Source organism: Scatophagus argus, chromosome 8 (assembly GCF_020382885.2).
Source record: "Scatophagus argus isolate fScaArg1 chromosome 8, fScaArg1.pri, whole genome shotgun sequence".
NCBI classification, from domain to species: domain Eukaryota; kingdom Metazoa; phylum Chordata; class Actinopteri; family Scatophagidae; genus Scatophagus; species Scatophagus argus.
The window spans coordinates 6936231-6953454 of NC_058500.1; the positions used below are offsets into that span (position 1 = coordinate 6936231).

Consider the following 17224-nt stretch of genomic DNA (forward strand, 5'->3'; position numbering starts at 1 on the left):
GTAGTGAGATTCTTAATTCACTTTAATCTCACTATAGAGTACAGATTTCCAAACAAAACTTGAAACACAGTTCTTTATTTTCATATTGCCAGGCAAACTAAATTAATTCACAGAGGACCTCGATGATGAGACAAATTTTGCCTGAAACTTTTTCATGTTAATCCAACTAAGTTGCATATAATTATAACCTTAAACCAATTCTCAAGTCATCCAGTGATAAAACCTTAGGATTTTACAATTTCAAAAAGCACCAAAACATTTGGATGAAATCAATACTTTATGTGTGCTTGTGAGCTATGAGAAGAAACGAAATGCATACACTCATGATTTAAACACTCACTCACACTGAACTTCCAAAAAAAAAAAGCCTTCATCCAAACTTCTCTGATTCTTTAAACTGACTGAGGAAGAAGATTGAAACATTTGAAGAGTATAAAACACACTGTTATTTACAACCTTAATACATGAACACAATTTTACACAAGTTGAATTGTGTGTTGCATGAAGCATTCATGTTAACAACTGACCATTCTGTAACACAGAAGTCTCCGACTTTGAGGCTGCTTTGTTACGACAGAACAATCAGTGTCTATTTACCTGCAGTATGCCTACAGAGACATCACTACAAAGTTTTCAGAGACAATGGCACCACTTTTGAGTCGTCTGCAGTCCCAATACAACTGAAAGCACAGGTGCCTCAGTGAAAGAGGATGTGCTTGTACTTGGAGTTTGGAATTTGATCTCTGCTCTTCAGCCTCCTCACTGCTTCCCTCATATGCTTGGGCTGTAGTGGTGGTGTATCTCCCCACTTCTCACAGACATCTAATGCTGTAAGGAGACAAACTAGTTGACTAAATGATAGTACAATTTAAACTATAGGGAAAAGTACAAATCTAAAAATATTTATTATTTGTTCTGAATGTTCTCTGTTTTGTAACTCACCTTCCTCAACAATTTCCCCAGCAAACACTTTGGAAATACCAGACATGGCAATCACCACGTTCTGGGACACCGATGATCCTGTTATGGACTGGATCAGCTAGAAAATTTTAAAAAGAACAAGGTCAAGCTAACAAAGTAGTTTCTGAAATTTGAAACCCTTGTCGGTATTAATAAGCACTTACCCTCTTAATAGCAGCCTTAGGGAAGGCAGAACGTCTGTACATCTCATAGCGATTCAGCTGCTCCTCAGAAAATGACGACACCAATACCCTGCAAGACACAACAAGAACAGGAGGAGGTGATGCTTACTGAGATGAGACTTCAACAGATGTTTTTAGGATTAGAATGATCTTCTGCTAAAAATGTCAGTCTTACTGCATCTTTTGTATTTCATCCTCATCAACCTTGTGGCGCTTCTCCTTTTTCTTCTCTGGTTCCACCTTCAGTCTTTTGGAAGGAGGTTGGCCGGACGTTCCTTCTTCCTCATCTTCCCCTCCTGCTATTTCCTTCACAGCGGAAGACAAACATGTTTATAGCAGCTAAAAATAATGACATGTCCTTTGTAAAAACCATATACAGTCAAGATGATATTCACCTGAATACTCATCTCTGATCTAATTCTAGCTTTAGATGTTTTATTGAGATTCAACTTGAGGTCTTGCACATGAGCCCCACTTCCTCCTCTGATATTATAGAAATAAAGCTCCAGAACTTACGGGTTTAAGCTCCTGTTTGGGCTGCTCTTGCGAGGACGACTCTTTGTTTTCATCTGGTTTCGATGTGGATGGCACTTCTTCAGTTTCCTCCGGTGTAACGTCAGGATGCTCCTCGCTAGCAGACGTTGGTCTTTCAGGTACACCATCAGCTTTGATCCTCGCAGGGTCAGCCATAATCACTCAGTCCCTCTTACACTGGCGAACAGCTTCGGATTCTGTAATTTCAACAACGCATTTGATTTTGGTTTGGCTAACGCTAGACAGTTTACATCTTGGTTTATTTAATGTTGCCAGGCTCGAACAAGCAACATTTAACTCATATACGTAGCTGAAAAGTATTCTGGTTCATGTTAATAGTCACAAGTGGACAGAAAGATGATGGAAATGCGACGCCAACACATAAAGTTACCTTCTCTGCAGCTAGGTGTCAACAAAACAGCAGCAAAAGCCAAGCTAACGGCGGAGGTATGCTAACCTTACCTGGTTAGCGACGGTTTAGTATTTAACTATAGCCAGCAAGGCAGCTAACACAAAACACTAGCATTACCGCACTTATAATGATTTCAAATCAAGCAGCTAGAGTCGAAGATAAATGATAGCATCAAATGCTAATTTTACAGGCTTATTGGTAGTGCTCGTGTTTCCGTTTCCTCTTTTGAACAAACTTTATAGACACTGCTAGCATCGATGAACAGAGCGATACTTGAGCAGTACCAAGCGTTAGCATTAAAGATGACGTTTATTGTGTATTTTATTGCAACAACTGCAACTTTTTAAACACATTACTCTGATTTAACTTTAAATGCACAAGTTCTAAACGATGTTACAACTACAGTATCGAGTTAAATCACAATTAAGAGTATCCCTACTGTTCATATCAACCATAGACTATCTATGCTGTCAACCCATAACATTTTATGAGATAAGATTAGATAAGATTAGTCCCATAACTGGGAAATTACAAATGTATATGTTCCTGTTCACACCCATGACGGTAACTCTTTGCTAAAAAATACAATAATGCTTCTTGGTAAATGTTGATAGTTCACAGTTGTTGGATTTGGTGACTGCACATTTTCTGATTTAGGTTTTCAACTAACTAACTGAACCACTCTATGGTATATAATATGTAAACGAATGACTAAAAACAATAAAATAATTAAAGGGTTAGGGTATGAACTCTCCATGTGACTGAAGAGTAGACATGTCAAACACTGGATGGATACGATCGCGCACGTCTGCCCCCCATTATAACACGCAATGAAGTGCGGGCGCCATCTTGCTTAGACCCATCCACATCATCTATGAAGCAGCTAGGGTGGGGGCGCTGGAGGTTCTGTATGTGTGTGTGTCTGAAGGTTTTCGGATTGGAGAGGCAGAAATAAAGGGCAGTTTCGAGGAAGTGACGGACGAGGCTCAGGGGACTGGTCATAGGAAGTTTGCTCGATGGTTGTACCGTGCTGCTGAACGAAACTTTTCCCCCTTGAGCGACAGCGGCACCGTGGATCAGGACGGACGGATCCAGCGGCGGCGGGGGGAGCTTTTGTTTCCTCGCCACACTCGCAGTACTGTGGAATAACTTGAGGTTGGGAGAAAAAAGAGGGGGGGTCGTAGAGGAATTTCACTCCCGCAACCAAGCCCCCCTTTTTTCCTTCTCTTCCCCGCGCCTCCTCTGATATTTTTACTGGGATCCGCGATGGGGAAGGAGCAGGAACTTCTTGAAGCGGCGAGGACGGGAAACCTGGCCGCTGTGGAGAAGCTTTTATCCGGAAAGCGACAGTCCGCTGGCACCGGCAGCGGGTCATCTGGGACCGGTGGAAGCGGCAACAGCGGCGGGCACGGCGCCTCCTCTCATACGCTCTCCAGTCTGCTCAGGTAGGCTCTGGAATAGGGAAGAAGGGGCAGCTATAACTGAATGGGAGACGTTTGATCATGTACTGTTACTGCTCACAGCGTAGTATTCTAAATATTCTTGGTTAGTTACACACAGTAGCTTAATGTTTTACGCATTGCCAAATAAACACAACCTAAAGCAGTGCAGCGCAGAAGCCGTGGCATGCTTCTTTGTTAGCTCCCTGCTCTGTGCCTCTGCCAGCTCTACTGTAATGTGCATAAACGGCCTGTTAGGTAATTGTGCAACTTACCTACGGAAATTTGAAACAAAACAGGTCAGGGTCTTTTAAAAAAACTAATATACATATATTATTGATTGCTTATATACAGTCTAGACCTGAACACTCACTGGTGAACGTGGAGTAGAAAACCAATTGTAATAGGCTGTTTCATGCTTTTTTTAGGGGCACAACTATACTGTTTGGAAATCTTTTTTTTAGGTAACTACACAGCGACCTTTTTTTCCTCACTTGAGCTATGAGGTGTAAGTTTAACGGATATCATCCCTGTCAGTGGCCACAGGTGGAAGTCCTGGTGAGATGAGCATTTAATGTGGCCTGCCACATGGGGAAAAAAACCTCCCATGGAAGGTTAGAACGGTTTATCTGCTCTGTAGAGGCTTTTGCTTAAAATCACCAATGCTTTTTTTGTCTTGCTTTTTTGTTGGGTGTATGTTTTGAGTTTGAGATTTTTTTTTAAAAAAAAGCAAACTGTAGAGTGAGTGTATTTTATAGTACCTGTCATCCTTGCCCACCTGTGCACATACTGTAGTCTGTCAGTGGATTCTCAGATCGATTGCCTAAAAGTCATTTGGAGTACTGGTCTAGAGAACAGGATGCATTTAATGAAAAACACTGGAAAAGGCTTTGGTCTTAGTTGCACAGTGACTGTTTTGTTTATTATTAAATTCCTCCCACTGTTATTAAGAGGCAGCTTGGCCGTGCCTTCTTCCTATGTACCATCCCTTTAACTCCGGCAGAGGAGGGCTGTTGGTTAATATTAAACAATAGGATGTAACACATCTGATAAGTTCTGAGTTTCATTTTGTCCTGCAGATATTATCTGAATTAAAGGTTTACCACGGCAGGTGTGCTGAATTTGCACGGCCTGAAAGATATTGTTCTGAGACCATGTGATACATTTCATAATGCATCCACAGTTTATGTGCAACTATTGTACTGTATGTATATTATGACGCACCAAGAAAGGAAAAGGACAGCTTAGTCTTGAAGAGCCGACTCCTTAAGGCTGTATAGGCCTTTATACATATGTCTTCCTATATATAAAAGTCAACTATAGCTCTTAAACTTAGCTTGAGTATAATGTTTATCTTAATAAGTTTAAAAGCTGCTGCATGTCAGAAGCCTACAAGTGGCTTCTCTGCATGTTTATTTTAATGCTGAGCACATGCAGGTGAAAGTCTGTCAGTCAAAATATAATGTTGCTCCTCTGGGAGCCCCATGCCAGCCACCGTCTTTGGAGGGACAAGTGTTACGGCGAAGCTCGAGGTGATGCATCACTGTGTTAGTCAGAGCAGACGGGACAATGTACTCAAAGTAATTACATTAAACCCTTATAATCGGAAATCCAATTTAAAGATGTCATGCAGTCAGAGCTGGCCCTGTCTCTCTCTCACAGATCTGTGGGCGGACTGAAGAACCCATTGTGTCATCTATCCTGACTTGAGCAATCAATGTTTGGCAATGATAGCTCAGGGAAATTATTGGCTAGACTTTGCAGGAAATGAATTAACTAGTGGTGCATAAACTTGAAAAGCCTGTTGCCTGTGAGCACCTGAGCTTACAGGACACAGTCTTAACAAGCTGCAGGATTAGGGACCACAGGGAAGCCTGGGTGATTGTTGCTATTCTTTATGACATTTGATTCAATTTGCAGAATGAGAATATCAATACATTTTATGGACATTGCAGTAAATTAGTACAATGCTGCAGTCTGTGCTTGGTGTGTGTGTGTGTGTTTGTGTTTCCTTTCCCTTTTCCTTGACCAGAATTGCCTTGTAACCTGTTCGTCATCCATTGTTAGAAAGTGTTGACCTGTAATCCTGTCAGAGGAGATTTGATCTGTAGGATCTCTCTCTAACAAATGTTAGCCTGCATTGGTTGTAATGTCCCCATGTAGGGAGGGGTACATGCTCGCTTTCCATGTTGACATGTAAAGACGACATGTGGACATCTACTTCAAAATGTAGAGATGGAATTATGTTTCTCTACATGTTGACATTACAGCCAACTAACGGTTGTTCACACTCCTGCTGAGCTCCACTTTATTACAAGCTCATTAACGTCCACTTGTATAATGAAACAGTCATGTAATTTTAGTTGTCCTGTACCTTTAACAATCATTTAGTTAAACTTGTTGTGTCTCCTGCTGTTGTAACAGGACATTTTTCATAGAGATAATCGATAACAGCTGCCTGTTTATCATATAGATTAAACTGCAGGCTATGCAGATGAATGATTTACCCAGTCAGCTTCATTGCTATTTCTTGAAGGTGTGCTGTGTGTGTTTCTATGAGATTTTTGGCGTTCTTGCTCTGGAATGAGATGCATGTCAAGACTTGCTGTGTTTTTGTAACCAGGCAGTGCAGCTCTGCTCTTCAGAATGTCTGCTTTCCCATGAGGCTGCATCCCAGTGGTTGCCAAGGGATAGACACTGACCCCGGCATGTTTAACACCGCCACCGCCCCCAAACATTTGTTCCGAGGTGTTCCATTATCACCAAAATGGGTTGGGCAGGGCTTCTTTGAGTAGGAAGGTCACGGTGTAGCCTTAATCGTGCCACCATGCAGTGGTGATTTGGGGCAGAAGTAAGGATGATGAGTTGGTGCTGTTTGCTGGAACTATTTAGATCATATAGATGCCTATTTTAGGGCATGCTTTTGTTTTTCTATATGTCAGTGTTTTCTCCATATCATAGTTTTTGCTAGGGCCCCACGATCCGTTTGGATCCCGGGAGTCTACAGGAAGACCCCTTTACTAGTACTTCCTGGCCCGGGTTGTCCAAACACAGGCAGCTGCTCCGGTCTGACCGGAGGTAAGACAAGTCCCTGGCAGAGAGAGCGCCTGCCCTCTGAGGGGAAATTAACACAGGAATGCATGGAGTTCTGGACAGACGCTCTGAGAGCTTAGCCAAATGAGGGCTTGTCTCCCAGCTTCGCAGCCATCTCCTTTGTCCCACTGACAAACCGTTGAATGATGGCTTTTCATATTCATATCAGTCCCTTAAGACCACTCTGGGGCTTTTCTTTACTTTTTAGGTTTACAAAGAAAATTGAGCTGTCATCAGATAGAATTGGACCACCTATTTAGAGCACCCTGCTCGTTTAGTCTAATGTTTCCTGTAGGCTAATACAAGTGAGGTTTGTACAGTATTTGGTGACAAAGACAGTTTAAGATATTCACTAAGGCCTCTTGAACTATTTTTCTCTATAGCATGTTATTCCTTTCTCTTAATGCTAGTGGGGGAAGCATTTCTATCAGTCTGATGTCTTGGTTAGCATTTTAAGAGATCTGGGCACAACAACAGATCATTCCAACCCATTACATCCACAGTTTCTGGCTCATCCAAAGCAGACCCATGCTGTTAGAGTGGTGTCAGCCAAGACGTCTATCTGCTGCATTAGAAGTAGCACATATTGTCCTTCTTTTAAAAAAAGAAAAAAATCCCCAGAGCTTCTCTGTTATTAAGGTCTTTGCACATGTAGAATTTGCTGAGCGTGAAGGTGGAGTGTAGGACTTAAGATTGTGTATCAGCAGATGACAGGCTCACAGCATGAGTGCGCTGTCAAAGTTCATGCAAACTGTGTCACTACCTGCTGTTTGCGGAGGCCGGTAGTGTTAACGAAGCAGCCTCTATCACTTTTATAGTACTTACAAGAGCCTCAGATCATTCCAAGGTAGCTAAAGACTGGGTAGTCACATTTTGTCAATTGTTGACCTCTGAACTGAAAGAAACTTTAGCTGGTTCGACCCAAGAGGGAGCAGTGGTAGCTGGGAAATCCAACACCACCATGTTAGCATTCCAGGAGCAACTGAGTTTGGGATGCTCTGCTCTGCGCGTTATGTTTACGGGCCATGTTTGTGTAGTCTGAGAAAGCAGGCAGGAAGGCACTTTGTAGCAGTGATGAATTCCACATATGTCTGTGTGTGTGTGTGTGAAGACAAACCTGGTGTCCTTTCAATGCAGTATGTAGCCATCTTTATTTTAAACTAGTGGTGGTAGCCTAAGAATAGCTTAATTAGTTTGTTGAAGAAACGTTTTCTGAAATAGAAAAACTTATTTTGTTATGATGCCAAGCAATGATGATAATAACAGTAATGTTAATAGCGCTTTTCACAGTATTACACAGTGCTTAACTGTCAAAACACATTAGCTTTTCTTAGTTGTCTCGTTACTGAAAAGGAAACTGCCATGCTGCTAGTGTCCTTCTTCCGTGCCTCCAGTATTAAAAAAAAACAGAATGTTGCTTATGTATGAACAGGACAGCAAGACACAGGCGCATTTACTAGCTTTTGTGTGCATGTTTGTGTGAACTGTGTTTCACCCCACTCACTAAAAACCTTACAATAACAAATGGTCACATGGAAAAGATAAGGCTGCTGAGGCTGTGGGGTATCTCTGTGTGGTGTCTGTTTTTGAACCCATTTGTTGAAAGAGGTACCACAGCGACCAGAGACGTCAGGCCCACCCTCTCAACCTGGGCAGACACTTGTGTTAGCCGGCTGTTAGCACACCCCGGCCCAGACATTTTCCTGCGTCTGGCCTACTGGCTGGCGTCTTCTTTTCCTTCCCGCTCTGCTGCTCTCAGCAGTCTTGCCCACCTGCTGAGTCCACACTACCTCTACTCCACCTCCAGACTTCAAACATGTTGTACTTGGAACCGGAGTGAATGGCACTGCCCCCAATATGTTCAAACAGGAAACAAATTAGCCCAGATCTTAAAATGTGTGATTCCGTTTTGCTTTGATATTTGTGCAGACCATACAAAAGAAAATATTCTGGGCCGGATTGGCCTGAGCATGATCGAGCAAAATTGCACCAAACTGTCAAACACACACAGCATATCTCAAATAAGGTGTGGCATAGTTCTTGTGGTTATAAAAACTTAACATAACCTTAAAATGGCTTTCAGAGTTAAAGAATGACTTTGCTTGTGAAATGTTGTAAGCAATCTGACGAGTATTTGTCAAAAACTGCCAAATAAATCAGACAGAAGCTATGTGCTATTTCCAGAAGTGGGTTGTCAGCAGAACTGAAAATAACTGTCCATGCATTCGGCAAAAGACTTCAGTTGAGGCTGAACATCAGCTTGTTCTTTCAAGAAAAATGTTCAGGGGATGCCGGTGTAAAGCAGTGAGAAATGTTTAGTTGTTCTGTGGCCTCTGCTATGAAGTCAGCGTGGGAATGCCAGCATATTGCAAGGCAGGCTGTGACTGAATGTGTTTTCTGTTTTTTCTCACCCAATTGGACATCTTTTGTTCCTTCCTCCTGTAGTATATTCATCCCACCTTTTCAGCCTGCTACCACTGTTCTTCATGGCCATCATTTTGATTCTGCTGGAGCCTATTGGACTGCTCTGATCATAGTCTGTTGGCATATGCAGTTTATTTGCACCTCCTGCCGCAACACGAAATGCTTGCTGTGGTGTGTATGAGTTGTGAGGACTGGCTTTGTTAAAGGCATCGTATCCCCTTTACACCAGAGGTTTTTCAGAGAGTCAGGAAGGAGGTTAGCTAGCTAGCCACTCTGTTGATTACTCCTGTTTGCTTGTTGGAGCATGATTACTCATTGTCGTTTGCTGCGGGTTCTGTTAAACATTGAAGACAATGACTCCTGTGATCCTATGCAATTTCATGTTAACTGTAACATCATTTTAAAAAGATTTTCTGAAATGGTTAGGGCTGCCAGTTTCATTATTGATCATTTCTAAGGAGTGCTTACCTCAAACATTCAGCAATAGTTTTATGTCCAAAACTTTTGTTCAGACTGAAATCTCAACAGCTGTTAGATGGATCGCCAAGAAAGTTTGTACAGATTGTGGTTTTGGGTGAAGCAACATTTTTGATGAATTTTTCTATGAAATTTGGTTCAGGCAGTCATTTCCGTCCCAGGATGAATTGTAATAAGGATTGCAATTGATTCCCTGACTTTCAAGCAGGTCATCATTTGACTCCAGTACCATAGAAGATAAACAACTACCTGCAAAACTAAGGATGCCTCCATCAGCCCCAGCAGTGCATTGTGTTTAGCACTAAATAGAAAATATTAGCTGTTAACATGCTAAACTAACATGGTGAAAACACAAATATTATACATGCTAACAACTTAAGTGTGTTAGCATTGTCATTGTGAGCATGTTAGCATGCTAACAGCTATCTGAAGCTATAGACTTTATTTATTTATTTTTTTTTGCTTTATCTGATAACTGTATCACCTCAGTGAAATATTGGCTTATTAGGAGTTCTAGAAAATCAGAGATAAGCACACAATCAAGAAATTCTCTTGTGAAATAATCTCAAGACATGTTAGTCATGGACTTGTGAAAGCCTTATCACAGCTCTGTTATAGATTTGAAGTTTGTCACCTAATTTGTTTTTTGTTTAGTTTCGTCTGTCACAACCATCATGATGGGTATGCACTACTTAATTACAGTTTTAGTTCTTTGGTCTCAGCATGGTGTCTTGCCAGAGATTTTCGCACATTAAGTCAGAGTGTTCCTCAGCAGGCTTGGAGGTCTCTGGCAGGTACTCCAGCCAGTCTCTGCTGAGGAGAAGGTGCTGAGGTCGTCCGCCTGGCTGTGGAGCATCTGGTCTCAGCCCCTGCCAGCAGTATGCATAATTAAGCCTAATTTCACTGACGGTGGTTGACGTGCGCCAGTCACTGCTGGGCTCAGTGCCCAGGGCTAGACTAATCCCTGGCAGTGTGGTCGCACTGCTAATAGGCTGCAGGACAAATCTGTTTATTTGACACCAGGTTCACACTTACCTGGGTTCTTATTTGCTTAAACCCAAGACTGAGTTTTGCCTGGCCTATTCCCCAGTGCCCAGCAGATAAATGTGTAATCATATATCATGACTTTTGGTTCCTCTGGAATCATTGTAGGAAAGTGTTAAAACAGAAGCATTTACTTTGAATACCTTTGATTCATATCATGCATTAAAATATTTGCTCTGCAGTGCAATGCAACTAGCTTTTCTGGTTCTTCTCATGACCATATTAGCTAGCAAAATAGTAGGTGAACATTTTGATCATTATCATATTCAGTACCATGCATCCCTGCTTTTAAGTGAATATTTATCAAATGGTCAATACAAATTTGATCTAATCAAACTGACAGGTACATTCAAACACATCACTTAGTTAGGCTTTAGTCATTTGGTACGAGAATCAAGGCTGAAGACCAGTGAACCCCTGGATGTTCTGTGCATTTAATGACTGAGCTTCACTGAGCATTTGGACTTCAGAATAAAACACAGTGGAGATTAATGTTTAAGCCCGCACATATATTGGAAATGACTGTCTTTTTAAAATGCCTTCAGTATGTGTGACTAACGTCAGCAGACTAATGCAGAGAGTACATAAAAGAGGGAAAATGTTATTATCCTTCCTCCTGTCGTGCTGGCCAGGCTTTGTACAACACAGAATTACAGCCCACCAGAATCTTTTTCAAACTCCAGCCTCATCCCGCTGATATTCCCTCAGGGAAATTAAGGATTAGCTCAGCCTTTCAAACAGGAATTCCTCAGTCAGTTTGCATGAATGTGCCCCCTCCCAAACCAAATCAACTCTGTTTTGCCCATTGCCCTGCTATGGGCCTAAGCCCGTCACTCAGTTAGGTTGGTTGTGAGCCGTAGTAAGAGGATGAAGTGGATTGTCGAGCACCACTCTGACTCATGCCCTTGAGTGCCATGCTGCCAAAACGAGGACGTAACACTTAGACTGGACTTAAAGCTGCTACTGCAGGCAGCTCTGCTTATAGCAAATGTAAACACTGTGACACTTTGAGTGGAAAAATATAAGAAGTACACAACTGCTGGCAATGGCACATCAGAGTCATGACTGCCAAGCAGGACCAATGTGCAAAGGCGACATACATTTTAGCCTTTATTCTAGATTTTCTTTAGAATTGATGACTTTGAATGGGAAATCTTGTAACTTCTCATCTGACTTAGTGGATTTTTATCTTGCACAAAAATAAGGAAGTTGAGAAATTATTGTTTTCCAATTATTTATTTTAAAAATCCGGCCTTTGATCCACCATATATGGACTGACACATAGATTGTCATACATGCTGCAATGTCTTTAAAGCACAGAGCAAATGTCCTAATGTTCACTTGCATGACATGACAATCAGTGCAGTGGAATCATGTTAATTATGTTCATGGTATGCCTTCTTGAATTACTCTGATAGTCATTTTTGCCCTATCCCTGAATTTGTTAGATTTTCCGGCCGTAGTTGCTGCTCTGTTCATGTTTATGTTAATTTGTTTATGGGTTTTTTGCTGTAAGCCATTACATAACTCTTTATCTGGGGCAGCAACGAGAGGTCTGTCTCAGTTTTCCCTTTTGATGTGTTGAACAGCCAGGCACAATAAGGCTAGTATTGCTGTACTCTCAGTTACAAATTTGTTACTCGTTCTGCAGGAATGGAGAGGAAGTGTATATGTGTGCTGCCTTAAGAGTGGACATAATCGTAGCTCACACATTTACCCCGCTCTTTATCAGTAATTTAACAGTGCCCAGCATTTCCTCCCACCACAGTTTTATGCTCGAGTATTTCCTCCTTGCACGGCCTGCTTTTGATCTTGCATGTCTTCGTGGGTGCCTAACTTGGCAAGATGAGTCCCAGAAGGCCTGCTGTAAGAAATAAACGGCTTAGGTTATGACTACTAGAGTGGTGCATCCCTGTGTGTCTGTGCCTTGTCAGGCCCATTGTTCTGCAGGCTATAGAGCCCACTAAGACACTTATTTAATGAGACGGCTCTGACTGTGTAATTGCAGACTGCTTGAGAGCTATTATGGGAGATGTATTTTAGGGGGGGCAAAACAGCCATTACTGTGACAAAAACGGGCCATGTGCGTGAAGCAAAGTTGCACCCTAGCACTGAAGCTGCTGATGAGGCTGATCATCCTGCTGTCTACACACTGATTCTGCCATGGATCAGTTCATATTGTGGCTGCGAGTGTGTTCAAGTCCTGGAGCTGATGTTTTTGTTTTTGTTTTTGTTTTTATCTACACTGAAAAGATTTGCAAACAGCCTCTGCCTCTGAGTTCTTTTCAAAGGCTTTATTCATAGAAATTATTTGCTTGTATCCTACTGTCAAATCAGTAGTTTGCATTGGTTTTGAAAAAGTTTTCTATATTATATCGAGGGCAAAGCAAATAGTAAAAAAAAAAAAAGTTAAAAAGATTTCTTTTTCGTTTTTCTTTCCCATTCATGATTGATTCTCTGTGAGGCCCAGTGGTTTTGCTCCCATTCCCTTTCTGTTTGCCAAATGACTCTGGTCTCAGATATTTGGTTCACTAGTGCTGGGATTTCCTTGTCACATGATTTATTTAGGATGCGTTAAGGTCTTTCAGAGAACCTCACATCCTAGGTCTCTGGCATTCTGTCTCACCAGTCTTAAACTTCTCCCTCCATCTCTCTTTACCCCTCACCCTCTATCATCGCTCTCTTTCCTTCTTACCACAGTGCTTTTTGCAAATGACAAGAAAGAAGCCAATCTGAGCTGACAGCTGAGTTCAGCTCAAGTGAATAAGAGTGCTGGGCTACCATACACTGTAGCTTCTTCAGTGCTTTTTAGCTTTGCTTTGTTTACTGCTGACACTGTGTAACAAAGGCCTGTTCTGCTTTAGGACTTGAATAATCAGGCTGAGGTTGTGTGGAGTTACTGTAAATGAGACGTACTGTATTTGGCTCATTGCAGCTGCTGCTCAGTGGTGAGAAAAGTGTTTCTTTTCCTTCCTGGTTTTCTTGTTTGACATTGCTGCTGCTGCTGCTGCTGCTGCTGCTGCTGGAGGCCCCCGTGCTTCTTCATTCCTGTCCAGAGAGCAAGAGAGAGAGAGTGCATGAATGTACACCCCCACCTGTGTGTAGGTGGGGTTGGGCTGTGTTGTGAACAAGCTGCTGTGAGAGACTGGGGCCCTGAGATAGCAATCAGAACAGAATCAGTCACACCCATAGTGGGAGACTTTACAGAGGGATAGGCAGTGTTTGTTTGATGTGAGTGTGTATTTGTTGTGTTTCTGCCTAACAATCCTTTCTCTTCTTAACAGTATCTGGAGGGGCCCCAATGTGAATTGTGTGGACAGCACTGGATACTCCCCTCTCCACCACGCTGCCCTTAATGGACACAGGTAGGTCACTGATAATTAACTCTGGTTAGAAGTAGGAGAAATGCCTGTTTGAGCTCCTTTGTTTATGCCCTGCATTAAATGAGATCTGCCATCACAGACAGTTTTCCCTTTGGGAGGATAAAGCTTTCGATTGGCTTTTGGCTAAGGCCCTGTGTATTTGTTAGTGTGGTTTTTCTGACCTGCCCTGTCCCTCCCTCCATCTGCAGCGAGGTGGTGGAGGCGCTGCTACGAAACGAGGCCTTGACCAACATCGCTGACAACAAGGGCTGCTACCCTCTCCATCTGGCTGCATGGAAGGGAGATGAACATATCGTCAAACTGCTCATTCACCAAGGGCCTTCGCACCCCAAACTGAACGAGCAGGTCTGGCACTGCATTCATTCATCTGCTGTGTTTGAGTGTGTGTTTGTGTGTGTTTTGGTCTCTCTGTTTCTCAAAGTTCAAGTTTTCAAACACATTAACCAGTGCTGATAATATCGTTGTCTTGTCAGCAGTACACAGATTTGTTCCTCTCATCTGTTCAGAATTTGTTGGAGGATGTTAGTCTGTGTCCGCTGAAGATGTTTTAGAAGCTCACCAGTAGCTTTTTAAGGGGTCATTTGCTGACCTGTAGTAGTTTCAAAATGACAGTTTAGTCAACATGCATAGAAAGTCAATCAATTTTTCCACTTAGTCAGGAAGTCGTTTTTAGTAATGAAATGCCACATAGAGATATTTCAAATCCTGCTTTAGCATGGCATGCTCCATACTCCATTTGAACAAACTGAAGACTGTGACTAAAGTTTATTAACATCAGTGCATCATGAGTTTGTGATACTTGAAGTGCTTGTTTGCCCTAACCATTTTAACTGTTTTAACTCATGTGTTTCATATTTTGTTTGGTTGCTTACTCCAGACTGGCAGCATCTCTGGCCTGTCCTGTTTGGGATGAGGAGAAATGACCCACTATGAGTGCCACAAATGTGATCTGAACCACAGTTGTTTTTTTTTTTGTTTGTTTTGTTTTTTTTATCAATCGAAAAATCTAATTTGTCTCATTTTGTGTCATTTCTCCCTGTCTGTTCATGACATCTGATTGTTCATTAACTCAACTTTTTCTCTCTCTTTTTTTTTTTTAAATCAGCTTGACTCATTTGTGATCATCATTCATTTGTTCATTGCTTGTTTGAACCAAAACCATCGGCCTATCTTCTCTTTCTCCCTCCCAGAGCTCTGTAGACCATAAAGAGTTCAAACGCTGTGGGCCCTTTGACCCCTATATTAATGCCAAGGTGTGTACACAGTGCTGCTGAAACTACATTTACTTTTGAAGTGCTTCTTTGCTTTCCTGCTGTGTTGGCTTGCTGTGCTTGGGTTTGGTTTGTTGCTGCTGCTCGCGGGGGCCACTCTGATGCGGCGATATGGGGGAGGCTTTTAATTTCACCTTCTATCAGTAGATCCCTGTCCTCTGGCTTTCAGCTCATGTTCACTCTCGATCCCCAGCTTTACTGAGATAGTGTGCTTCACGTAGGTGTCACCGCATTGCAACATGGCCTCCACACCAGAAGATCTTTTCTTTGCTACATGTTACAAAGCTGTAACAGTCTTTTCGTCCTAGCAAGTTCAGTAAATGCCTGTCGTCTGAGGACCGCTGTAGGGGATTCGTGAGTCTGATTGTATTTTTTGTTTTTTGTTTTTTTTCTTGGCGTGTTTTAAAATTGAGCAAATTTGATATGAAAGTTTTTATAATATGCAGCCTGAAGCAGTACACATGTGGAAAATAATGAGTTGTACAAACCACTCCATTAATTAAAGCTACAACTGCTTTATCAGAAGTAGTATTGGCTGCTGGATAATGGTTGATAGTTTTTGATAGTGCCAATTGCTGAATTCTGTAGTGCTGCAGTTAATGTTTTTTTTCATCAGTCCAAATGAAAATAAATAAATGATTTCCATTACTATATTAATAACTTATACAACAATAAACAATATGACCTATAGCTACAAAACCTAAAGTATCAAAGCAACCAATTCTTTGGACCAGCAAAATGTTCTTTTATACGCATTTGAATGTATTGAGACTATCAAAGGTTGTGAAAGCACGTCAGTCCTAATTTCATTTGTTCCTCAATTTGTTCAAACCCGAACACTCTCAAGCACTCTCAGCACATTTAGTTTCATAATTCCTGTTCTATTGATTCAATCAGCAGCTATAAAAAGTCAGTTCTTCTATCAGTGTAGCTCAAGAGACAGCATTGTCGGTTTGTCCACCACTGAATCACTGCAGACACTGCAGAGCTGGCAGTGTCTCAGACGGTGTTACCCCTCCACTGTTCACTGAGCACTGAGCAGTGGAGATGTTGGTTGGCTCCATGATTGCATTTTCAGTTGGCAGAGCTGGAAACCCACCCTGGCCTGTAGATAAAGCTGTACACTATTTTTGAACATTGTCACATTTCCCCTGCTCTAATCTTCTTAGTATTTGGATGGGAGGGCTGGCTTTCTGTAATGCTGCTATACATATATCGGAGTGTGAATTTTCCTGCCGTTGTTTTGTCTTGCTCCCTTTTCTTCATTTAGTCTTTTTAGTGGATTTAACGCTGAGTCTTGTGGTCTGCTGAGATTATGGATGATGTCTTAATGTAAACACTTTGAGGATAGTTTGGTAGCCATTGCCTGGTCATGAGCATGAATAATTTAAGTCTTGTTATGAATAAATCAGAAACATCAATGCAGTGGATGCTCTAGACCTGGTTGTGGTCATGGTTGATGGCATCATGTGACTGAGTGGGCATCTGTGTGTGTGTGTGTGTGTGTGTATGTGGGTGGGGTGGGGTGGTTACATCCTGCCTTCTCTCTCATCACACTCACAGACCAGAGAGCCATCTCATGAGGAGGATGGGTTTTTAGTGTACCAGTCTCTTTGCATCAGCATCAAAGAAAGATGTCTATGCCATGCTTGCCTGTGTGAGTGTGTAAATGGGTGTAGTTGCCCCTCCTCCTCCTCCTCCTCTTCTCCCCACCTCCCACTTTGTGCATGAAAGCTTGCGTTGCTGAGGACAGGAAGAGGTGTGACGTTGTCATAGTAACCGTGTCACGGCTTATCGTTCGTACAGTGGTGGTGAGTGACCCAGTGAAGAGCTGTAGCGTTTGTGCAGAGGGAGCTAGCCAGACATGAAAGGTGTGTGATGAGGGTTTAAAGGGGGTCCAGCACATTTGTGGACATTTGAAACTTCACTGGATCTCTTCAGGGACACTCAAGGCATCAGCCTGGACTGGGTTCAGTTCTCTGTCATCCTGGAGCCAGCCAGACTA

General features: G+C 42.2%; 2 protein-coding genes across 10 annotated transcripts in view; one reads left to right on the plus strand and one right to left on the minus strand.

Annotated features, from left to right (window-relative positions):
* Positions 1–59: 59 nt before the first annotated feature.
* On the minus strand, positions 60–2324 carry taf11 (TAF11 RNA polymerase II, TATA box binding protein (TBP)-associated factor). 2 transcript variants are annotated; one of them, XM_046396617.1, is made up of 6 exons: positions 2139–2324; positions 1659–1873; positions 1318–1448; positions 1125–1212; positions 943–1039; positions 60–828 (listed from the first exon to the last, which is right to left on the minus strand). In XM_046396617.1, exons 2-6 carry the CDS (start codon positions 1830–1832, stop codon positions 698–700), a joined length of 621 nt encoding a protein of 206 aa, XP_046252573.1. In that variant the 5' UTR covers positions 1833–1873; positions 2139–2324; the 3' UTR covers positions 60–697. The 2 variants fall into 2 exon arrangements, with proteins under 2 accessions (XP_046252573.1, XP_046252572.1); XM_046396616.1 differs by having other exon boundaries at positions 2068–2323.
* A 303-nt stretch (positions 2325–2627) lies between these two features.
* LOC124064005 (ankyrin repeat and SAM domain-containing protein 1A-like) overlaps positions 2628–17224 on the plus strand; it is a 60306-nt gene continuing 45709 nt past the window's right edge. For 2 of the 8 annotated variants that reach the window (XM_046398175.1, XM_046398176.1), the window contains exons 1-4: positions 2628–3533; positions 13850–13930; positions 14137–14293; positions 15139–15201. In XM_046398175.1, the coding sequence (XP_046254131.1) occupies positions 3355–3533; positions 13850–13930; positions 14137–14293; positions 15139–15201 (480 nt within the window). In that variant the 5' untranslated portion in view covers positions 2628–3354. The remainder of the gene's footprint in view (positions 3534–13849; positions 13931–14136; positions 14294–15138; positions 15202–17224) is intronic. The other 6 variants (XM_046398180.1, XM_046398181.1, XM_046398177.1 and 3 more) reach the window with 5 other exon arrangements.

Excerpts from the sequence above, each read along its gene's own strand:
- taf11 (XM_046396617.1), bottom strand. The coding sequence starts at position 1,832 with ATGGCTGACCCTGCGAGGATCAAAGCTGATGGTGTACCTGAAAGACCA. Across the intron at positions 1,449-1,658 it reads CCAAACAGGAGCTTAAACCC|GAAATAGCAGGAGGGGAAGA; the intron begins GTAAGTTCTGGA and ends TCCGCTGTGAAG. Across the intron at positions 829-942 it reads TGGGGAAATTGTTGAGGAAG|CATTAGATGTCTGTGAGAAG; the intron begins GTGAGTTACAAA and ends GTCTCCTTACAG.